Raw genomic sequence first — 24752 nt, 5'->3', positions numbered from 1 at the left:
CCACAGGGAACCTGCTTCTCCCTCTGCCTCTGCCTCTCTCTGTGTCTCTCATGAATAAATAAATAAAATATTTTAAAAAATATATAGGTAAACAAAACCAGTGACTCAAAATACCTTTCTCCAACCCAGTTATACCTGTAGCAACTGCCTTTTTATCTTTCCCATCACACCTTAACTTTTTTTTTTAAGTTTTTATTTTATTTCATTTTTTTTTAAAGTAGGCTTCATGCCTATTGTGGGCCCCAGCCCAGAACTTGAACTCATGACCCTTAGATCAAGACCTGAGCTGAAATCAAAAGTCAGCTACTTCCCTAACTGAGCCACCCAGGCATTCCTTAAGTTTGTATTTTAATTCCAGGTAGTTAATGAACAGTGTCATATTAGTTTCAGGTGTGCAATTTAGTGATTCAACATGCAAAACCTGGTGCTCATCACAAGCCCGTGCTCCTTCCTCCCCGTCACCTGTTTCACCCTTCCCACCCTCTCAACACCCCATCTTCTAAAACGACTCGCTAGGTACCCCACTCCTCCCATCCACGCCTTGGCCCACCGTGGGGGCTTTGGGTCATGTCTACTGCTGGGTCCTTGTAAGGTCACCTCCGCTGGGGAGGTCACTGGACAATGTTTATTTAGCCTTTACTCAGTTGCGGCTTTTGGTGGCCAGGGTTCCCGTCTCTTTTGTTCTTGAAACACACTCCCGCCCTGCCCGTTAGTCATGAAAATTTCACAGTCCTTTCTCTCTCATCTCTCACATTCTTCTGTTCCAACTTTACGGCCACAGTAGTTTCCAGGTCTTTATCGTCTCTCATGTGAACTGGTAACAGCTGGATAGCTGCTCGGATTGTCTCCTGAACCCGACTGGATGGTGAGTATGCGCCGCACTCAACGACAGAAAAGATCATTCGTGCAGGTGCAGGTGTTGTCTTTACCCTCACCTCCTGGCTGTCCCTTCTCCCTCCCCGCGGGTAGCCGCTGCGAGTACTTTTTAATTTTATTTTATTTTATTTATTCATGAGAGACACACAGAGAGAGGCAGAGACACAGAGGGAGAAGCAGACTGTGCCCCAGTGGAGAGCCGTGGTGGCACGGCCCCATGCGGGGAGCCCCACGTGGGACCCAAACCCCAGAATCTGGGATCATGCTCTGGGCCAAAGGCAGGCGCTCAACCACTGAGCCACCCGGGTGTCCCTGCGACCACATTTCTGTCTGTCCTTCCAGAGAGACTCTGCACACAGGAGCACGAACATAGGTATTTTCTCATTTCTTGCCTTATACAAGTGGAGGCAGATGCAACTCTGGTCTTGCCCTTGCTCTTCCCACACACGGAACGTGTCCTGGAAACCACTCAGCTGCCCCTGCCCCAGCTTGTTGTAAACAGTGTGTGAGGGGCGCCCGGGTGACTCGGGTTGAGCATCTGCCTTTGGCCCAGGGTGTGATCCTGGGGTCCTAGGATCGAGTCCCGCATCGCACTTCCTTTAGGGCGCCTGCTTCCCTCTGCCTGTGTCTCTGCCTCTCTCTCTGTCTCTGTGAATAAATCTTTTTTTTAAAGAACCAACAAATTATTTTTTAAAAATAAGCAATGCAAGGTATTCAGTTATAATTACTTCCAGCTCTGCTGCGGGTCCACCCTGCAGAGTGGTGCCAGACTTACCCGTGTGAGCCGCACGTGCCACCACGGCTCTCCACTGGGGCACAGTCTCTTCGCCCTGGTCACCTTGCCCTCTGTTGGCACTTCCCTCCGCGCCTTTCCCGCTCCTTTCGTCCTGTGCTCCAGCTAAGTTGAGTGCTCAGCACCCAGCACCCCTGCAGCCACGTGTGGGGCCGCGCGTTTGCTGATTCTTTTCCTTCTGTTCGGGATGCACATCGTCATGGGTTTGACCGACTGTTTCCTGAAATCTCAAACATCTCAGGGGGGCTTGGCCTTGCTGTCACCGTCTGTGAAGTCTCTGACCACCACCAGGAGGACTGGCACCCCTTGCTCTGAGCTCCCGTGGTCCCCGTAAGGCACTGAGTGGGGCCCCTGCTGTGAGCAGAACTGTGTGCGGTGCCTTTAAGAAATACACCTGCTCAGGCTTTACCCCCGTCCACGTGTTCAGTAGGCCGGATACCTTACCGAATTAAGAACCGGTGCCCACATCAGGTTCCTCTGACTCACGTGTGGTTGCCTGGCACCTGGAATCTGGTCCAGGTGAGATAGGAAAACAGCAAATATCTGAAGAATGTGCTTGGCCTAGAAAGGAAGCGAGGCCTCAAAGTGAAGCGTGTATTGATGGGTAGGAACAGAGGTGGCGTGGGGTGACGGCGAAGGCCACTTCATGCTGGATACGTCTGGGTCATTCTAGATCTTTCTGGAATGCACGAGGAAGACGAAGAAAAAGAGCCGCCTTCCTCTGTTGGCTGCAGGGCACTCACTTGGGGGGGGGGGAGTCACTTGCCTGACTCCCACAGCCCCAGCAGCCCCAGGAGCCCTCCAGCCCCATAGCTGCTGTTCTTCCCACCTGCCGTGCTCACCAGGTGTAGATTTACTGAGACCGTAGATCATCTGTGGCCTTGTCTTCCTTGTCTCTGCTCAACTGATAAATTAGACCCTTCCAAACAAGGAGGTTACTAGTAAATGATGAGGAAATAAACACAGGAAGGGTAAGAAAATAAACAGAAAGTGAGCACGGCTTGGGGGCGCCTGGGTGGCTCAGTCAGTTAAGCGTCCGACTCTTGATTTCAGCTCAGGTCATGGTCTCAGGGTCCTGGGATCGAGCCCCACATCGGGTTCTGCACTGATTGTGGCACCTGCTTGAGATTCTCCGTCTCCCTCGCCCTCTGCCCCTTCCCCTGCTTGCTCTCTCTCTTGAAATAAAGTTTAAAAAAAAAAGTGGACAGAGGCTCAAATTTCTGCTCCTGGTGTCAGGCTTGTTGGGACTTCTTGGTGAGGCTGGTTCTGCCCTCGGGTAAGAAGTCAGCTTCTTCACCTGTGGGGCTAATCTCTTAACCCAACGGGTGAACCCGTGATTGGACAAGGATCCTAAATATTTTAGGATAGTAATGACCATCCCAGCAAGGGGCCACTGCCTTTCAGCTCAAAGGGTTACAAAAGGAGGGACACCCCAGGGAGGCTCAGTTGGTTTGTGCACCGGACTCTTGATTTCCACTCAGGGTCATGAGATCGAGCCCCACCTTAGGCTCTGAGCTCAGCACAAAGTCTGCTTGAGATTGTCTCTCCCTCCCATGCTCATGCTGTCTCCTAGGAGTGGGGGAGTCCCTCCTGTCCAACCTGTCTGCCCTGCTCTCTTCCCAGTGCAGACCAGGAAAGAAGGCCGCTTCCTTTCCCTTCTGTTTCAGAAGACTCCTCTCTCCACAGGGGACCACATGCGATTCCATATTTTTAGTTCCCAGGGAAGTAGGAGTAGGGAGATGTCTTAGGAGATCACAGAGGAGGGTGCCTGGGTGGCTCAGTCGGTGAAGTGTCTGCCTTCGGCTCAGGTCATGATCCTGGGGGCCTGGGATGGAGCCCCGCATCGGCCCCCTGCTCAGCAGGGAGCCTGCTTCTCCCTCTGCCTCTGTGCGCCCCCCCCACTTGTGCTCTCTTTCTCTCAAATAAATAAATAAATAAACTCTTAAAAAAGAGAGAGAGAGAGATCACAGAAGATTGGCACCTTGAACCTGTGAAGGATTTCAGATCAAGGTTTGCACTTTCTCCCCAGCAACCTCTGCCTTCTGGAGAATTCTGGTCAGCTTCCTCATATTCTTTTAAGACAGCAATTTGTAAAAGTCTAAATGTTACAGTTTTACGGTGTCCGAATAACTTTTAAAATTGCAGTAACACAAGAAAAAAGGTGTGTTCTCCAACGTGCTGGGAAGGTAGCGCCCTCCAGCCGAACTGTGAACACCTCAGAGCGCTGCTCCTACGCACAGGCCTGTTGCACAATTCCAGGCCCTTCCCAAAGACAGGGCACTTCCGCTGAGTTCCTGCCTCGCGTGGGGCTAATCAGCATCTCACCGCCCCATCCTCACCCCCCTGTTGTGTTGGGGGAAGACTGACTGCCCCGCATCTCCATCCTTTCCTGGGACCGGTGACTTAGTTCAGGAATGAGAGTCGGTGGGTCTTTTCTAGATTTCCCACCCACCTCACCCAGGCCCCCGACACTCACAGTCCCAGGGATGTGACATGTTATTGGTTACGTAAGACAGTTTAAATAAAGTCTGTGCCTTGTTTAGGCTTGCTTCCTATTAAACAAATTTTAAAGCCTTTAACGTTTTCTGGGGCGCTTGGATGGCTCAGTTGGTTAAAGCGTCCAACTCTTGATTTCAGCTCATGGCATGATCTCAGGGTCCCGGGATCCAGTCCTGCGTCAGGCTTTGTGCTTAGCAGGGAGTCTGCTTCTCCTGTTCCCTCTGCCCCCCACTCCCTGCTTGAACTCTCTCTCTCTCCCTTAAATAAATCTTAAAAAAAAAAAAAAAACTTAAAATTTTCTGGTCTTTTTTTTAACCATTTAGAATAATGGCAACTTCCAAAAAGCATATCTAAGCTCAAAATCTTCTGTTTCCTAGCCTTGCTCTTAAATTGCTTGTTAACTTGGGCTGATTCACCCAAAAAATGAAGAGAAGCCAGGCGAGGAATAGTTTCCTTTTTAAGCTGTTCTCACACCTTCAGGATTTCCCTAAGGAGATCTCACAGTAATTTTTGAAGTTTTAAATGGCAAAGTCCACCCAGAGGTATTCAGTACTGATTGGACTTTCTCCACAGATGTTTGTTTCTGTTAAAAATGGATGCACATGCAAGCGTGCACACACACACACACACACACACACACACACACACTTGTGCCCATGGTTATCTGAGCTCACATGCCCCGCAGAATTCTTACAGGGGCTCATAAGACCACCTGGCAGTATTTTCAGTTTAGGAATGAATGACGTGGGCTCATATCTCTCCACTGGCCCTAAAGCTCCACAAGAGGCTTATTCCCTTATTCCCTATTAATCTTGTTTGGTCTTCTAGAAGGTTTTGTTGAACTCCATTGTCCATTGTTCAGAGACTGAGCTGAATTTCCTGCTAAAAGAGAGTGTGAAACCAAGGGGCTGGTAGGGGAAATTTCGCTGTCTTTATTCCCGAAAGTAAAAATATGAACTTCCTTGTAGTATTAACTTACGGTACCTTCGTATCTTATGTAGAAATTGCAAGAGCATCACGGCCCCCAGAGAGTCTAGAGTCTCAGAGATGTCACCCAGACTTCCATTCGCAATTTGCTAGCTCTTGTCACCTCACTCAGCTCTGAACTGCACCGAAGCTGGAAGAGGAACCATAATTCTCTGGTGTCTGAGGTAGAAGAGACTAGAATCAATAAAGAGCCTGGGGAAATCCTGTATCTGAGTGGGAAAGAGCATGAGAGTACAGGTCCTCAGGGCAAAGGAGGGAACAAGAACCTTATCCTATCCATGTTTCAGCAAGAAAGTAACTGTTACTATGTCCCATTTTTCCCTAAAAATGATTCACCTTGGGACACCTGGGTGGCCCAGTGGTCGAGCGTCTGCCTTTTACTAAGGTCGTGATCCCGGGGTCCTGGGGTCGAGTCCCACATTGGGCTCCCCGCAGAGAGCCTGCTTCTCCCTCTACCTGTGTCTCTGCCACTCTCTTTGTCTATCATGAATAAATAATCAATCAATCAATCTTTAAAAAAATGATTCACATTTCCATGATGGAAAGGGGTATAAAGAAGAGATGAAAATGAGCAAACAGGTTGATCTAGGGGCTCCTGCTTCTCTTCATCTTGACAGCTGAGGCTGCCAATCGAGGTGACCTCTGACCCACACGGAGGCCTTCATTTCAGGGGACCTGGCATTCACTGTGTAGACTCTAACCCCTATGCTTGGTTTCTCCAGACGCAGTGGCTACTTGAGAATGGCACCCTGGCCCCTTCCCCGCCTCCTGTGACCGGGCCAGCGGCCGGGGCGTCTGTGGGGATGCCTGTAAACCGCCAGCAGTCGGACTCTTCGGACATGGACTCGGATGTGTCCCCCAGCTGCGGGCTCAGCGACCTGAGCAGAGGGGACAGCCTGGGGAGTCGAAGCAGCAGCTCCCGCTCTAGGAGTTTGACTTTGGTGAGTGACCGTCTTCTCCGATGCTCCGGCTGGGTGATTTTTGCGCCAGGCCCCTCCCTAGTGAGGAATATCTCACAACATCCTCTTGGGTTCACTAGCTTGACATCTCGGCACACTTCCTTTGCAAAGTGGCATTTTATTTGGAATCATCTTAAGGTCTGCCCAGATGCGGAGCACTCCACTGGGCAGCAAAGGGAATCTCACGCTGCAGCCAGTAACCTGGCTGCTGAGCCCCCCAAGGAAACCATGCCCCTGAAGGCCCTAACACACCAGCTGGGGCCTGCTACCTTTCAGCTCAAAGGACTGAAAAGAGGGGAGCCTGGGTGGTTCAGTTGGTTTGTGCATCGGATTCTTGATTTTTGCTCAGATCATGATCTCGGGGTCGTGAGATCGAGCCCCACCTTGGGCTCAGCACAAAGTCTGCTTTAGATTCTCTCTCCCTTTCCCTCTGCCCCTCCCCCCACTCATGCTCTCCAAATAAATTAATTAAATCTTTAAAAAAAAAAAAAAAGAGTTGGAGGGCACCTGAGTGGCTCAGCAGTTTAGTCCCTTCCTTCGGCCCAGGGCATGATCCTGGGGTCCTGGGATCAAGTCCCATGTCAAGCTCCCTGTATGGAGCCTGCTTCTCTTTCTGCCTATGTCTCTGCCTCTCTCTCTTTGTGTCTCTCATAAATAAATGAATAAAATCTTTATTGTTTTTTATTTATTCATGAGAGACACAGAGAGAGAGAGAAAGGGGCAGAGGCACAGGCAGAGGGAGAAGCAGGCTCCATGCAGGGAGCCCGACGCGGGACTCAATCCTGGGTCTCCAGGATCACACCCTAGGCTGAAGGCGGTGCTAAACCACTGAGCCACCCGGGCTGCCCGAATAAAATCTTTAAAAAAAGAACTCTTTCCCCAGGATGACTGTAAGGACGAGCTGGCCAGCACACAATGTGGCCTTACTAATGCCAGCCTCTTTGGCTAAGGCCCTCCTTGCTACCAGGTTGTGTGGGATCCTGCTTCATCCGGTTGTTGCTTCTTCTTGGATCCATGCTCTCTCTGTTTTGTATCTCGGTCTCATCAGTAGTCTGAGTTTTTCCTTCGGCCCCTAACAATGACACAGAAAGGGAGAACACCCGTGCGTCTCGTGCCCTTCCTATCCTGGCACCTGGCTTTGGAGTGAACACCCAGGATGCCTGTCCTCCACGGGTCTTTTCTCCCTGGTATGTCCTGAAGTGGTCCTGCCCTGTGTGCGACTCCTCCTTGTTCCCCCACAGCACCCATCCTTGCACCCAGTGGAGCATAATTGTGGGAAGGACACTGCAGATTCTCCTGTCAGAAAGTGCACGATGAAATTGTATTTCCAAGATGTGTGTGTGCGTGCGACTGCAAAATCCTGCCGCGTACCTCCGCTTGGCTACCTCTTTCTCGGAAGACACATCCCAGTCCTGTTCTAGCATCTTCTACTTAGACCTCTGCTCGTTTCCAAGCATTTCTCTTTCTGGAAGATCATCGAGCCAATGTTAGCTGTCATCTGTGTCCTCGCACAATTGTGGATTCTCCTTAGAGCAAACTGGCAGGCTGGGAAAACTTGGCATTTTAATTAGGAACTGAACTTTTCTCAACAACCATGCAGCACTTGACTTTTACGAAGCACTGTCTTAGCCGCCGGCCCCTTTCACCAGTGAACTAGCTACACCATTAAAAATCATGTGAACTTTTGGGGAGTCTAAATGCGGAGAGGGGCTCTGTGTGTTTTTATTCTAAGTCACAGGACTTTTTCTGACTCATCTTTTTGGAATGAGACTCAGCCATAGTAGTTGTGCCACTTGCTTCCCTGTAATCCCTGACCTCATGAAAAGAATAGTCAGTGACAGTGTTTTTAGGCTTCTTGATTGTTTGGTGTTGGAAGTGCCTCTTGGAAAGCTCTTTAAATAAGAGATGACCTAGTTCTGACTTAGGGAAGCATTTCTTTTAAGCAACGGTTATTATTTTCTTTTAAAGATTTTATTTCTTTGAGAGAGAGAGAAAGAGAGAGAGAGCATGAGTGGTGGGAGGAGGAGAGGCAGAGGGAGAACCAGGCTCCCCATGAGCAGGGAGCCTGATGCGGGGCTGGATTCTAGGGCCCTGGGATCATGACCTGAGCGGAAGGCAGATGCTTCACTGACTAAGCCCGGGTGCCCCAAAGCAAGGGTTATTTTGTTTAAGATTATTTATTTATTCATGAGAGACACGGGGTGGGGAGGGGCAGAGGGAGAAGCAGGCTCCATGCAGGGAGCCCGATGTGGGACTCCATCCCGGGTCTCCAGGATCATCCCCTGGGCCGAAGGCGGCGCTAAACCGCTGAGCCACCAGGGCTGCCCAGCAAGGGTTATTTTTAAAACAAGATAAAACATTAATGCCTGATGTTAAATGAGAGTATCCGAAAGTTTTCAACCACTAGTTGGAAGGGTTGCCTGGGGTATAACGGATCTTTACTCTATGGAAACGTTTCTCTTGAGCCAGCACAAGCTAAAAATGGAAATAGCGGCTTAAGTAGGGTGGTTCTAGCCCCCCACATGGTCGCTGTGATGACCAGGGCTGTTCTAAGAGGGCAGAGGATGCGGTCTTTATCAGGAAGAGGCTGGTTGTATTTGTATCTGTACTTTGTTTCTCTTGTAAGGAATTTTTCCTCTGAACACTTTTAATGAAAGGCAGAGCTAAAACGAGAACAGAACGGCCAAATCCTGAAATCTTGAGTAAGAGGATACCTTTGGAACTTTTTTTTTTTCCCTTTGCAACCTAAGAAGGACGGTTTCAGTGCAACACAAGGCAGCACATCTTTACAAAGTGGGTGGAGTGGTTCTGGAACTAACTACCTCGGTCAGTGATGCGGATTCAGAATAAAAGTTTCTAGAAGATTCTGGAGATGTTCATAAGTGGTCGCTGTTTAAGGGGACTGAGGAAGCTTAGGTTGTAGGGTCACCTATATTCATGACCCCTCCGGGCTGGGATCTGGAGCACGCATCTCACAGGACGCCCAGGGCTGCCTCCTGGTCCTGCGCTTGGGTGCCGCTGCCACAGCTGGGCCTGCAGCCTGCAGGTGCCCTGGAGCTCCCTCTAGAAGAGAAGGTGACCGCCTGGCGGAAAAGTGAGGGAAACTCTTGACACCCGCTGCTCTGAAGGGGCTTGGTAAGGCACAGGCTTCTGTGAGCGTGGCTTGGGAGCGCCCTGACTCCCCAGGCGTACCTCCTGTTCATCTTTACCTCTGACTTGGGCCAAACCAGCGATCCAGATTTCAATCCCGAGTGTTCGGAGGTTGACTCTGCAGTGGCCCATCCGCCCCCCTCGCTGAGCTAACAAACATCGCGGCCCCAGAGTCACATAACAAGTCTGCGGTCAGACAGCAGTTGTCAGCTCCTGATTACCCCCTTCCTTCCGCGGAGCCTCCGGGTGCCTTTTGGCCTCACCCCTTGTCAAGGAGCAGGAGGGCAGGGCGAGCAGGGGTGGCCTGCGTGGCTGGGTCAGGCGAGGTCTGGCTCCTGGGCAGCGATCGGACACGGCAGGGCCTGGAGGATCTCCAGGAGAGGAAGCAGAACGGCGGAGAGGAAGGAGAAGCCGCCTGGGTCAGCCGGGACCCCGACTTCCCTCCCATCCTGGCTCCTTACCCTCCGGAGCCCAAAACTTACGCCAAAGCTTAAATGGCTTTTAGGGCAGTTCCATTCAATGAACCTTTAATAAACACCTACGCGCAGGAACTGGTGGGAGAGGTCAACACGGTTTTCATCTTTCCAGGAACCCACAGCTGGGTGGCAAGAGTGAAGCTTGGGGACAGCGTGACCTGCTCACGAGGGACCTGGGGTAGGGGGTGCTCAGTGCCAGTCTTGCAAGGCGGTTCCATATGGAACTTTCTAAAACTGCCAGCTGAGGGGTGTTCAGGGCAGCCGGGAGTGCGGCGGTGACCCCTGGAAGCCACGGCTCTAGATGCGTAATCACAGCGGTGCGCACTGCCGGCCCTCTCTGGTTTGTGTGTCTCTTTTCCAGCCAGAAGTATAGGTTTCGGTCCCAGTGCAAAGTCACCATGGTGACTTGCCAACTGGAACCACAATGAAGCCCTTGCCGCCCCCTGTGGTCTCTCTGGGGGGGCCTGGCCAGGTCGGCACAGCCCTTGAGGCCACGTAGGGAGCTCCACAGAGGCTGACGTGGGCGGGTTGCACCCCCAGCCCCTGCTCGGCCTCAGCTGCGGGGCGAGGGGACACTCAAAGCCATGCTCAGGTGCCTGGAAGGTCATTTGGGTGTGTGGGCAAAGCAAACGGGGACAGCAGATCACACTCTGCCAAAGCAAAATACTCTAGGCTGCCGACCCCAGAGGCTGGCATCCAAGAGGTCTTGGTTCATCTCAAGAGTATTTTTAGCCACTGTAATCTTGTGATGACTTTTTTTTTTTTTTGGTTCTAGACTAGAGATGAGCTCTACAAGGTCTTTTTTCTCTCTCACAAGGAGCTGCCACATTGTCTTAGTTGGCAGTTAAGCCACATTTCTTTATTTTATTTTTAAAAAATATTTATTTATTTGTTTATTTATTTGTGAGAGAGCGCACAGCAGGGGAGTGGGGAGGAACAGGAGAGAGACAAGCAGACCTCTGAACCTAGAGCCTGACACAGGACTCGATCCCACGACCCTGAGCTCATGACCCAAACCAAAACCAACAGTTGATTGCTCAACTAACTGAGCCACTCAGGCAGGCCAAGCCAAATTTCAGGGGCACCTGGGTGGCCCAGTCCATTAAGCATCTCACTCTTGGTTTTCGCTCAGGTCATGATCTCAGGGTCCTGAGACTGAGCACCACATCAGGCTCCATGCTGAGCGTGGAACCTGCTTGGGATTCTCCTTCTCTCTCTGCACCTCTCCCCACTTGCACGTGCACTCTCCCTCTCTGTCTCTAAAGTAATAAATGAATTTGAAAAGAAAGAAGAAAGAAAGAAAGAAAGAAAGAGAGAGAGAGAGAGAGAGAGAGAGAGAAAGAAAGAAAGAGAGAGAGAGAGAGAGAGAGAGAGAGAGAGAAAGAAAGAAAGAAAGAAAGAAAGAAAGAAAGAAAGAAAGAAGAAAAAACTTAAGAAATTGATTAACTCAGCACTTTTTTAGTCTATTATGAGTTTATTTTACTATGAGTATTTTAAGCTTCCTCAACTTTTTTGCTTAGCCAAACAAAGGTCATTTTCCTCTCTGCATTTCTGCTGACGTGAAAACCTGTCCCAAATCTGGACTCCCACAGGCATATCTAGGACTGTTGACCTTTAGAACTGTTGGTAGCATTCATTATAACAGTCTGTCATCCAGGGGTGACTGGATGGCTCAGTGGGTTGAGCATCGACTCTTGATTTGGGCTTAGCTCAGGTCATGGTCTTGGGGTTGTGAAATCAAGCCCTCTGTTAAGCTTGGAGAGTTTGCTTGAGATTCTCCCTGCCCCTCTTCCCCTCCCTCATATATCAGGTAGTGCACCTGTTTCAGGTACGCCCATCAGGGGTTTTTAGTAGAGTTGTGCAGTCACCATCACAATCACACTTAGAACATTTCCACCAGCCCCAAAGAAACCCCACACCTACCAGTGATCACCCCCCGTTTCCCCCGATTCACTTACTTCCTGGCCCCACAGATTTGCCTCTTCCCCCAGGCCCACGTCTTCATCTCTCCAAGGGAGACAGCATGAGCATCCCCGGGGGCCCTGAATATGCTGCTCCCCTGCCCTTGGCGCTGGGGCTTTTGTCAACTTCTGCTTTCTTTCCTCTCTCAGGTGTAGGCACAGAGGCATTCCTGTGGAGGGCAGCTTCTGGTTTGGGGAATTAGGCAGCCTGCGGAGCCCACAGCTTTTTTTGGGTCCTGCCTCTTAGGTCAGCGTGCAAGGCTGGGCCAAGCATGGAGAAGGTGTGTAGGGATATGCACCAGTCTCATGGCCTCTAACTCCAGGGAGAGACCTCACATGGATTGGGGATGCAAGAATCTGAGGCCTCTCATCTTGAATAAGTATGGCCTTAGAAACAGAAATGACGGGCAGCCCCAGTGGCACAGCGGTTTAGCGCCGCCTGCAGCCCAGGGCGTGATCCTGGAGACCCGGGTTCGAGTCCCATGTCAGGCTCCCTGCGTGGAGCCTGCTTCTCCCTCTGCCTGGGTCTCTGCCTCTCTCTGTGTGTCTCTCTTGAATAAATAAATAAAATCTTAAAAAAAGAAAGAAAGAAAGAAAGGAAGGAAGGAAAGGAAGGAAGGAAGGAAGGAAGGAAGGAAGGAAGGAAGGAAGGAAGAGAAAGAAAGAAAGAAAGAAAGAAAGAAAGAAAGAAAGAAAGAAAGAAAGAAAGAAAGAAAGAAAGAAAGAAAGAAAGAAAGAAAGGAAGAAAGAAAGGAAGGAAGAAAGAAACAGAAATGAGTAGGGATGGCTGGGTGGCTCAGTGATTGAGCGTCTGCCTTCGATTCAGGCCGTGACCCCAGGGTCCTGGAATCAAGTCCCTGCAGGGAGCCTGCTTCTCTCTCTGCCTGTATCTCTGCCTCTTTCTCTGTGTCTCTCATGAATAAATAAAATCTTAAAGAAGAAGAAACAGAAATAAGTAGAACAAAACAAGATGCAAGATCAGACAAGTTCTAGTCTTGGCCACTCTACTGCGTCATTGTATGACCCTCGGGATCATTCCATTGCCCCCGAACCCGGCGTTTACATCCCCCAGTGAGAGCTGATTGATCTGCATGCTGTGTCTTGCAGCCTGAGGGTCCTACAGTCTGTCCTAGAACACAAAATGGTTGTGTAGGAGCTGGCCTTTCGAAGCCCGTTTTCCAAATGAAAACATTGGGATTTCTTGCTTTGAAGTTGGATTAGATCCATGAGGGTTATATGCCCTGTTCAGACTCTCTGCCCCTCACTCACTTTGAGAAGTTGGCGTGTGTCTTAAGCCTGAAAGTCTGTTACAGGCCAGTTGCCTGTTTGATTCTACTCCCTGTGCACACGACTGAAGTAGAGTATTAAAAAATCTTGTGCATGGTCCCACTGAATCACTGAGTTGGAAAGGCAAAGTGGGAGGAAGAGGGTAGAGAGCATTCATTTATTTCCCCCAACATTTTGTTTGGTTATGCTTGTTATCGTTATCACGTCATCCTAGCAACATCTGTGACGGTTGTAATTATTAACTACAGGGACCTTTGTTATGCTAAGAGCCTTAATGATTTTTAGATTTGCAAGTTTTTTCCCCCCGTTGAATCACTGAGCTGTGGTCGGGTGGGTCTGAGAAGGCGGAAGAATGGATGCCAAATGGATGGGGGGACAGGATGGCCTGGCAAGGATAAGGTGTGTGGAGAGAAGACGAGGCAGGAAGGCCCTGCACCATCCATGGTGACCCTCCAGATGATCCCACCATGTGAAACTCTGGGAAAGTCACGAAACGAATGATGTCCCTGGATTTCGTATGCAGCTTACCTGTTCTGGTTGTCAGAGGGACAAAGCAGCCATACATGGTGGAGAGGCAGCTGACATTCTGGTCACAGTGACAAGGCAGCCTGTGAGCTCTGTGGGTGGTTCCGGGAGACAGGGGCAGGCGCACCGGCTGCATGAGGCTCCTAGGTGTGAAGTCTGGAGAGCCGGAAAGCTGGATGATGAATGACTGTAGTAGAGAATTTTAAATGAGGGGCTGATTCTACGTTTAAAATCTCTCTGAAGCCCCGCCTCCTCCTCTCTATTCCCATCACCCCGGCTCTCGTTTAGTTGACCTTGAAGTCTCATCCAGATTGCTTCCCACATTCCATATTTCCCATGCGATAGCCCATGTCATCTCTCAGACACAGAACTACCTAACCCCGTGTCCCTTTGTTCTTGACTCTCATCCACTTCTCTCAGATTATTGACAGGTATCGTTTCCTCGCCAGAATGTTCCAGGTCAGACCCCTGCCCCCAAGAGTGTGGACTGACACCTATTTCCTTAGCACCCTGCAGTCACCGTGTTGGAGCCATTTCCAGACTCTGAAGTAACTACCTGTTTTCTTATCTTTTTTTTTTCCTGTTTTCTTATCTAAAGCCCTCATGAGATGGTCAACGACACAGTAAGAACATCATTCACGCAATTATATTTACATTGCCTGATGCTTAGGGGATGCTTAAATATTTGAATGTCTGATTCAGTAGATGCTATGGAATAGGCTGGAGGTGTGGTGACATGAAGGATAGACAAGACAGAGCTACGCAGAGACGGGCACTGCTGACATGAAAGCCGGCAGAGGAGATGGCGAGTGGTTTGATGTGATTGGAGTATAGAGCAAGAGTTGGCCAACCACGGCCTGTAGGCCAACTCTGGCCCCCCGTCTGTTTTTGTAAATAAAGATTTATTGTAAGAAAGCTCTTCTTGTTCATGACCACACTGTCTATAACCTTCATACTACGTGGAGAGTTGAGTAGTTACCACCGTAAAGCCTGCAAAGCCCAAATCTTTTACCCTCAGCCCCTTACAGAAAAAGTTACCACCCGTGGAATAGAGGAGAAAGGGGAGAGTAGTAGGAGACGAAATGGGAAAGGTTAGGTAGGGCTGGATCCTGGAATTCTCTGAATAAAGTATAAATTCCTCAGTCACATGCCCTGTAGACGACCATACTGGCTTTTTAAAAAACCCATTTCTCTTTCCCTTGGTCCGGTGCTCAATAGAAAGTACTCAGTCATGAACACGTTGTGCTCATTTTCCCTCACACTAGCCTGCCCCTCCTCTAATGCCCCTCACGCCGACCCTGTTCTTAGAGGGGGTATTGAGGTTCTCAGGGACTGTACAGGGCTAGGTATGCGGACTGATAAAATTACACAGCTCTGGTTAATGTGAATGTGCTCTAATTGCAGCTGGAGAAAAAGTATTCTTAAACTCAGTCTTTCCTCCACGCCCCACCCCCAAAATCTCAGGAAAGGTGGAGCAAAAAGATAAGCTATGAACTAAAATTAAAATCTTAGGGCATATTGTTTCAAAAGTTGACATTTTAAAAAGAAAGGTATACAAAACCTGATCTCAGGGCACCGGGGTGGCTCAGTAAGTTAAGCACCTGTGTTCGGCTCAGGTCCTGACCTCGGGGTCCTGGGATCGAGCCCCACGTTGGGCTCCCTGCTCAGCAGGGAGTCTGCTTCTCCCTCTGCCCCTGCCCCTCTGCCTCACTCGTTTTCTCTCTCTCTCTCTAATAAATAAATAAATAACATCTTTAAAAAAAATAAAAACTGATGTCAAAGAGAGGAAACCTACAGGCCAAATCTTTCTTGTGAATATGGATATAGAAATTGTAAACAAAATATTAGCAAATCAAATTCAGTGATGTCTAAGAACAACGACATCACAACCAGACTGGACTTGTTCTGAGAATGCAAGGTTGGTTTAACTTTTGAAAACCAATCGTTGTAGTTCAGTTCATTAACAGAATAAAGGAGGGAAAATAGATGATCATCTCTCCTCAGGCTCCTCAGCCAGGTCATTCTTTATGTGGGGAGTTGTCCGGTGCCTTGTAGGAGGTAGAGCATCACTGCTGGCCTCCAACCCCGAGATGCCAGTGGCAGCCACCCAGTCGCAACAACCGGAAGTGTGTCCAGACATCACCAAATGCCCTATGAAGGGTAACATCACCCCCAGCTGAGAACCACTGTAACACATAAAAAGATTTGACAAAATTCAAAACCTGTTCATTATTTTCAAATCAACATGCTCAGCAAACTGGGAATAAAAGAAAACTTTCTTAATCTGATAAAAATCATTTTTAAAAAAATCTACAGCAGTGAGCACTTGGGTGGCTCAGTGGTTGAGCGTCTGCCTTTGGCTCAGGGTGTGATCCTGGAGTCCTGGGATGGAGTCTCGCATCGGGCTCCCCATAGGGAGCCTGCTTCTCCCTCTGCCTGTGTCTCTGCCTCTCTCTGTGTGTGTCTCATGAATAAATAAATAAAATCTTTAAAAAAGAAAAAAGAAAATCAAAATGAGACACTGCCATATGCCTGCCCCAGAGGGAGAGCCAGCAGGCCGGCCGGAGGGAGTGTGCGCTGGCCGAGCCCTTCGGAGAGCTGTTTGTCTGCATCTACCAAAGCAGACACATGTCTGTGATGCAGCAAATGTAGGTTTATATCCGGACTCAGCTGCAGACTGGTCACCTTTCCCTGAGTCTTCCTGCCTTCAGGCTTAAACTAATGTAGCCAAGGCGAGTTTGAGAAATTTGCATGTATTCTTGGGTTGATCGTACCAAAAACAAATGAATGCTTTCAACCATCTCTGAATTTGTGAAGCCTGCAGGCTCTGCGATGGGCCTGGGAGTCAGGTGCTTTGAGTGGATGGGCATTTGTGTAACTGCCCAGATCCCAGTGGGAGAAGCATTCTCCCTGCATCACCTCGGTGAACAATGTTTTATCTTTTAAGTAGGCTCTATGCCAAGCATGGAGCTCAACATGGGACTTGAACTCACAACCCTGAGACCAAGACCTGACATGAAATCAAGAGTCAGATGCTTAACTGATGGAGCCACCCAGGTGCCACCATCCCCCTCCCCACCCCTCTGCTGGGGTCAGCTCTTTAATCCTGTTTGCTTCCACCACTTTTTTGGTTGTTTTGTCGAAGTTTGTACTCATAGAGGGTCAAGTAGTTTCCTAGGATTTTGAAAAACACCCTCCTCCCATATCCTACTCACTAGAAGACATGACTTTTTTCTTTAAAGATTTTGTTTATTTGAGAGAAAGAGAGTGAGCAAGAGTGAGTGAGAGAGAGCACAAGGTGGGGAAGGGGCAGAGGGAGAGGGAGAAGCAGACTCCCCACTGAGCAGGGACCCCGATGTGGGACTTGATCCAGGACCCCGGGATGGTGACCTGAGCCGAAGGCAGACGCTCAACCATTGAGCCACCCAGGTGCCCTGGAGGACACAAATATAACTGCCCCCATTTCTTCTTTTTTTGCCTCCATCCCCCTCTCACTGCCATTGTCGACATTTTACTGTGTATACTTTAAGTATTTTGTAGGGGGGGTTATGTTAAGTATGTGTATTTTTTTTAAAGATTTTATTTATTTATTCATGAGAGACAGAGACAGAGAGAGAGAGGCAGAGACACAGGCAGAGGGAGAAGCAGGCTCCATGCAGGGAGCCCAACGTGGGACTCGATCCCGGGTCTCCAGGATCCCGCCCTGAGCCGAAGGCGGCGCTAAACTGCTGAGCCACCTGGGCTGCCAGTATGCGTATATTTAAGTCAAATTGAGACGACTGTTTTTCTATCTGCATTTTTTTCACTTTATATTCTTTTGGAAAAAGAATGGCCTGATTTTCACTCTGGGAAGCTTTCAGGGTCTGGGTCTTTGGCATCCTGAGATTTCGGTGATGGGCCTGGATGGGGGGCTGCTGCATCCTGGTTCATTAGGCGGTTCTCATGGCGCCTTCCCATCTGGAAACTCAAAGCCCTCAGTTTAAGGAGCTCTTCCTTGAATTCTTTTATTTATTTTGATACTTTCTTCCCCTCTGTTTTTCTGATTTATCTTTCTGGAGCTCTTGATGTCAGATGTTGGCCCTCTCATACTTATCTTCTAATTTTCTTGTCTTCCCTGTTTTTTGTTTTTTGTTTTTTAATTGTCTGTTTGTTTTACTTGACTCGTTTTTCTACTTTATCTTGTGGGCATTGGTTTCATTTTTCAGTGCTGCTGTCCTTGTGTTCATTTCTAAGGGCTGTTTTTGGTCCTCTGGATTGTTTTTTTTCTTTTCTTTTCTTTTTTTTAATAGCATCACATTCTTGGTGGATTCGGTATCTCCTCATCTCTCTGGGGACATTAATAGCAATCTTTTAGAAATTGTCATCAGTTCTGCAAAGTTTGTTTTGCAAGTTGCTTTCTTTTCCTTTCTGTTTGTTCGGGTTTGTCTTTCATGGTGAAGGGTTTTCTCAGCCGTTTGGTGATCCTTCGGTGTGTGCACATATTTAAAGAGAGGACATTGAGAAGCTGATTAGAAATTCAACAAATTCACGGGTTTGTTGACTGTGGCCTCTGCCTGTGGGGGGATCTCGCTGAGCTGCTTGGTCGGGGAACCCGTGGTGTCCGCCCCTTTGGGCCCCTGGATGTTCAGACACCCCGGGGAGGACTTCCAGGCTTCTGTGCAGAGGGTGTCGCTTTGGCTTCATATCCTATTTCCATTACGGTCCTTCACGATCAGCTCTGCTTCACATCCCTCTTTTACCTTCTTTAAGAAACAACATCGAGTTTTCTGCCAGGGTGACCTCATTCCTGCTAAACCCATTCTGCTCCTTTCACCATCCTCCTGGCACCCCCATCCCAGCACTGCCCTGCGCCCCAGTGCCTGAGCGTCCGAGTCCCCGATACTCAGCACGTTGGTCACTGGCTGACACTCAGCTCCCTGCTGCTTCCTCACTTCCCACATTTCATTAATGCTGTCTCCTTGCCTATTATTTTTGTCTTTGTGATTTTCACCTTAAAAAAATAATATTAGGGGCACCTGGGTGGCTCAGGGGTTGAGTGTCTGCCTTCGGCTCAGGTCGTGATCCCAGGGTTCTGGGATCGAGTCCTGCATCAGGGTTCTGGGATTGAGTCCTGCCTGCTTCTCCCCCTGCCGGTGTCTCTGCCTCTCTGTGTCTCTCATGACTCAATCAACCAATCGATCAGTCAATCTCATTGTTTTGGTGAGGTTTCCAGAGAAAGAGGACAGAAGTGTGTGCATAGGTGCCACTCTCTTTAACCAAAGATGTGCCCCGCTATGTTGTGGGAAGACGTCTGAGAGCAGTAAGGTGAGACCAGTGTTCCAAGGAGGTCTGAAGAAGAATGATTTCTTTGGTCATTGACTCACCAGGAACCACAAGACTGATGTTGGTAATAGGTCCTAAGTCCCTTTATCTGCTGTAGCTTCCTGACCATGTTCTTTTTCCTGCAGGTTCGATGGGGAGGGGCACACAGGCACACGTTTGTCAGTGGGGCCACCTGAACGGCTGACTCTCCCCAGTGGGAACTTTGAAAGGGCCGTGGATTCCACTCCGGGCTCTACACAGATCCCAGCTCCGTCTTATTTTTTCTCTCCAGACTGGCGACTGTTTGTCTTATCCCTTCTGTGTCTATAGGATGATGAGAGCCTGAAGTACCTGACACATGAGGAAAAGGATGTCATCCTGTTTTTCGAAGAGACCATTGATTCCCTGGAAGATGACTTTGAGGAGCAAGTCGAGTGTGACAGCGGCCTACACTGCCACTCTCCGGGGACCCTGGAGGAGAGCGCTTCTGGAACCTCAGAGCCAGGAGATGTCATCGATTTGGTGCAGCCAGCACCCCCCAAGGCCGAGGAACCTGAGTGCCTCCCAGCTGCGACCGAGACAGCAGGTGAGGAGCGAAGCCCCATGCCCAGGCCTCTAGCTTAGTTCATTAGTGTTTCAGGGGGACACTGTGGCCTTCCCCTGTGTGTGCCGGGATGGACGCCATTGGGCCCCATTGGGTTTTTCAGGCCAGAGGCATGCTCTTGGCAGCTTGAGTGTCCAACCAAGTAGGTGCTTTCCTTACACATATTAAAAAAGAAAAGAAAAGAAAAGAAAAGAAAAGAAAAGAAAAGAAAAGAAAAGAAAAGAAGAAAAGAAAAGAAGGATGCTTGGGTGGCTCAGTGGCTGAGCATCTACCTTTGGCTTAGGCCATGATCCCAGGGTCCTGGGATCGAGTCTCGCATTGGGCTCCCCGCAGGGAACTTTCTTCTCCCTCTGCCTGTGTCTCTGCCTCTCTCTCTTTCTCTGTCTCTCATGAATAAATAAATAAAATCTTTAAAAAAAAAAAAAAAAAAGAAGACCAGCTGAGTGTGCCAGACAGCCCTAGGTAGGCCTCAGCATGCCAGCCATCTAGCCTTTACTACATCCTTAACAGATACCGATCGCAGGCGGCCCAGCACTGCTTGCACGTACATCCATGCACCATCTCCTGCTGCACAACCGAAAGCCTCATCTCACTTATCTCCATCCTCAGAATCTCCTGTCCCACCTGCCCCAGCAGGTACTTACAACTACTGTGAAAACACCACCCGAGGGATGGCAGGGCGGGGCGGCTTTCTCTCGGGAAGTGTTTCCCTTGGCACAAGTATAAGATCTGGCATTTTTAAAGGATCAGCAGTTCAAATTAACTTCAGGAACTAAAAGTATGATAACAACAGGAAGCTCAGTCTCTTCTTTGCCGACAAGGCTGCAAACGAGCGTCCACATGTGGAGTCTAGAACCCCAGTCTGTGGAATTTGATGGAATACGTGGCCTTGCTCTCTCTCTCTTTCTCCCCTTCATTCTCTCTCTCTCGCTCTCTCTCTCTCTCTCTCTCTCACACACACACACACACACACACAGACACAAAGGAGAAAAAAATAATACATCTAGAGGCTTGTGAAAACGGCAGTATTTTGTAGTAAGAGCCAAAATACTCTCCTTTCTGTTTCTGCCTCATCCTTATCCCGTTGCCCATGTTCTTTTCCAGTATCTTTTCCAATCAGAAAAAATCAGCAAGACGATCCCCCCTCGTCCATCCCCTCTGCTCTTTCCACAGGATTCAAAAGACAAAAAGCAGGCCTCTCCTTTGCGGCCGCCCCGAATCAAGCAAACCTACAAGGAAGATGCTGAGCCAAACTCTTGTCCGCTCTTTTCCTGTTTCCCTGAACCAGCTGCGTTTCCAGTCTAAATACTCTCAATTTGAAAAGTCATGCTGTGGAAATAGGGCTCTAAGATTGCTCAAGATCCGAGCTCAAACCCAAAAGCTAAAACATAAGTACATTGTACGTTTTCTTTGTAAGATGAATAATTACACCTGGAAGTCGTTTCCAACTTACTTTTTTCCTTCCTTCTTTCCTTCCTTCCTTCCTTCCTTCCTTCCTTCCTTCCTTCCTTCCTTCCTTCCTTCTTCTCTCTAAAGATTTTATTTATTTATTCATGAGAGACACGGAGAGAGAGGTAGAGACACCGGCAGAGGGAGAAACAGGCTCCATGCAGGGAGCCCAATGGGGAACTTGATCCCGGGACCCTGGGATCACGACCTGAGATGAAGGCAGATGCTCAACCACTGAGCTGAATAATAACCACTGGGTTATTATGCCCTCCTGGTCCACACGTCCCCAGCAGCCTACACACTCCGTGTGTGTCCCAGGGACAGAGCATTGAGACTGGAACCTTCCCCATCACCAACGGACTCCTCATCTGGTGGTGGTGAGACTCACACAGGACGTTCTCCTGGTCCAGGGAGGGTAGGTGACAGGACGTGCTGCTGCTGCTCACCCTGGCCCTGTGTCCCTTGGAGGCCTCATGAATTCAGCAAGAAGGAAATGGGGTGCATTTACTTTTACCTAAGGTGGTAGCTTATGAGGATTCTGTGTCCTTTTCAGGGGCTGGTCCTGTCGCGAAGGAAGACACCCCCGATGTCGTCGTGGAATGCAGGAAACCAGAAGCAGGGGGTCCTCCCTCACCAGGCTCTGCGGCCCCAGAGGCCCCTCCCGTGCTGCCCGCCCGGCCTGTGGCCACCGCCGCGACATCCCCCAGGAAGGAGCTGCTGGCCCCTCCCGCAGAGCACCCCAAACTGCCCCGCTCTGTCCCCACCCCGCTGGTGATCGCTCAGAAAATGTCTGAGAAGCTGGCAGGAAGTGAGGCACTTGCACCCCCGTCCCCCTCCAAGGAGAGCAAGCCTGGGGACTGGAGGACCCTGCCTTCGGGGGCCCCTCGGAATGGGGACCCCTGCCTGTGGCCCAGACCCACGGCGCAGCCCGCGCCCAAGATCCACCGCTTCCCGAGCAACATCAGCGTGACCAACAGCGCAGGCAAGGAGTTCAACAAGACCATCTCCAAAGCGGCCGTCAACGTGCAGGAGCGGAAGGCCCGGGTCCTGGCCAACATCAACGGCGTCTCCTTCCTGTCGCCGGGGGCCGCGGGGGCAGACCCCGCCGAGCTGGGGAGGAGCAGCTCTCTGGAGCCGGGGCCGCGGGGCCCGAGCAAGCCGATGGGCCCGGCCCAGGAGGCCGCGTCCACGCGGGCGGGCTTGCAGCCAGGCACTCAGCAGTCCAGAGGCGTGCAGACAGAGCACTGCTTGCCCCTGGCCAACGGCTTCCAGAGTATTCATGACATGCTCAGGAGTGAGCCCAGCACCTTGGTCTCGACCGGGAAGACTGTCACCTTCCGTGCAGACCCGGCGCTTGCCACCAAACTGGCACGCCAGGATGCCAGCAAGAGCTTCTACGAGCCCCGGCAGCCGGGCTGCGGCCAGGATGCTCGGAAGCGCTCGGGCTCGCTGCCCCGTGCCGTGGGCTTCAGGCCCCAGGGCATCACCGTCCAGTTCTCCGGCCGCGGCTCGACGGAGGAGGCCCGCCGCGAGGCCCTGCGGAAGCTCGGCCTTCTGAAGGAGAACTTGTGACGGGGGTGGCGGGGGTGGCCTCGAATGGATGTGCCCGCGGGAGGAGCCCAGGCTGTGGACCCTGCGGAGGACGACAGATGACAGATGACAGGTGCCAGGACTCCACGGTCCGGGCCGCCCGCCGCCTGCCACCTCAGAGCTCGGTGAGCCTGCCAGGACAGTCCGGCCCCACATCCTGACTCCCTTTTTCCAGGAGCTCAGAGACTAACCCTCAAAACCCTAAATGCCATACCTTTTCTTGGATTTAGAAGGAGGGGGATTGGGTCTGATTTGTTACTGCTTCAGTCGCTCATCTTACTTTTATCCCAAGGACGTGACACCCGAGCCAAGTTGGAGGTCTTACACGCAGTCATCGATGAAAGGGATCTTTCTCTTCCTTTCCTGCGAAAATAAAACAGAAAATGCCCGTTCAATTTCCATAACATCTCAAAGCATCTCCTTCGGTTTTCCTGTTTGTTTTTCAGGGGCCAACGATGGTGTGTTTAGCCCTGGATGTGCCCTTGTTTCTGGATATAATTTGGTTTGCCCATTGGTTGTTGTGGTTGTTTTAATTGAAAACTGAAATGAAACCTTCAGGGTATGATTTACTGTAATTTTGAGTTACGGGAGCGGAATGGAAAGGTTGGATTTGGAAAAGGTGGTAATTTTCAGAAAGCAAGTCTCGTCAGCCTCCAGGGGGCTTTTGTCACTGGGACATACGTGGGTGAGCGTGCACTGTGTGTATACATGTACATAACGTGTTTATAGAAACGTGTGCTCACACGTACATACGTTTGTTAGTCCGCATACACAGACTTCTCACGACCCTATCAAGTCACTACAGGATGGAAGCCCTTCCTCCCTCGACAGGTGCAGCCATCCCCACTGTGACGGTGGCACAGAGATCCGTACCTCTCAGGGCACGTCTCCACAATCAAAAGTGCTTCTTGCTCACCCCCGTGTCGCTCTGTACCCAAGGAAAGTGATATTCCAAGTAGGCTTCCAGAAAAGCAAGGTAGCTCCACGTTTTTAAGGATTTATCACCCCATCATAACCTGATTTCAGTTTATCACCCCGTCTTTGCCGTGCGTGCGCCAGGGTAGCTAGTAAACGGAGGGAAACAGAAACCGTTCCTGAGATCCCTCACGTTCTGTGAGCAGGATCTCTCAGGATTAGTTGTAAAGGGGAAAAACACCCCAGCAAACTAGGTTACACGGTGTGAAAAGAACTGGTCGTCTCCCAGGCTGTGGGTTACATGCTGACTTGTAGCCACGAGTGTTATTAAAACTATTTAAGGCTGGAGTCTTAAGCCTCTAAAAATAGACTGGGAAGGGCCACAGTTACAGTCACGCCCTTTTGTTATTATGTCTCAGCCAGTGTCACAGAATCGGTTTCCTCCTGTTGAGTATTATTTAAATTAAAACTTTTAAATGTGCTGCAAAGCACATTTCATAGTATTCATAGTATTCAGTTCGCCTTGTAAGTTACATAAAATGTCACTTTTTTCCCCCTTAGAACTACAGTATTTAGTGTCTCTGAGTCCTCCTGAAATAATCCTGTAGGTTCCCGATGGTCTTAATTTAAATAGGTGCTTTGATTTTACAGGTTTTTAAAATAGTTTTTATTGTACTCCCATTTATGTTGCATTTGTTTGAAGAGTTCTTGAGGGCTGTATTACCTTTCCACAGAGTGAGATGCCGTACACAGTGTTTCAGAACAGAGGGTCTTGATGTGGCTGACGTTTTAAATATCCTTTACGTACGAGAATTATCTCTTTTATGCTGTCCTATGACTTTGTTGTGATTAAGGTGAACGAGACACTATATTAGTATATTTGTTCTCATAATGACATTTTTGAAAAATAAATTTTAGAGATTTATCTTAAGTTACAAACAGCTTTGTTTTTGCAGTTTATACTTAACGCTCATTTATTTTTCTTTTAAATGGTTCTATCCTCCCCTCCTATTTATTCATAATATACTGGCTATTACCCTGGCCATTTCTTGTGCCCAAAACCCTAGTAATTAAAGCCATGCGTTTTGCACGAGGTTCCAACGATAGTTGCTAATGAAGTAACCTGTATGTGTCTGTATCATGTTAACGCAAACCTCTAGTTTGCAGAGAGGCATTAGTTCCCTCACTGTAACTACGTGATAGGACGCTCACAAGGGGTCATCTTCAAGGTTAAGGACCACATTTCCAAGCAAAACTGTAATGAAAAGAAAAGATCGGGGATCCCTGGGTGGGTGGCTCAGTGGTTTGGCGCCTGCCTTTGGCCCAGGGCGTGATCCTGGAGTCCTGGGATCGAGTCCCATGTTGGGCTCCCTGCATGGA

The 24752-nt window shown here is 49.7% G+C and overlaps 1 protein-coding gene across 5 annotated transcripts in view; it reads left to right on the top strand.

Annotated features, from left to right (window-relative positions):
* The window catches only part of PROSER2 (proline and serine rich 2), a 40411-nt gene extending 16100 nt beyond the window's left edge, over positions 1-24311 (top strand). For all 5 annotated transcript variants that reach the window (XM_049100868.1, XM_049100862.1, XM_035713005.2 and 2 more), the window contains exons 2-4: positions 5878-6096; positions 19145-19400; positions 21421-24311. In XM_049100868.1, coding sequence (XP_048956825.1) covers positions 5959-6096; positions 19145-19400; positions 21421-22439 — 1413 coding nt within the window. In that variant the 5' untranslated portion in view covers positions 5878-5958 and the 3' untranslated portion in view covers positions 22440-24311. The remainder of the gene's footprint in view (positions 1-5877; positions 6097-19144; positions 19401-21420) is intronic.
* The last annotated feature ends 441 nt before the right edge of the window (positions 24312-24752 follow it).

Source organism: Canis lupus, chromosome 2, assembly GCF_003254725.2.
Source record: "Canis lupus dingo isolate Sandy chromosome 2, ASM325472v2, whole genome shotgun sequence".
Classification (NCBI taxonomy): Eukaryota; Metazoa; Chordata; class Mammalia; order Carnivora; family Canidae; genus Canis; species Canis lupus.
The sequence above is the reverse complement of the archived record's forward strand: the minus strand, read 5'-3'. Positions and strand labels throughout refer to the sequence as shown.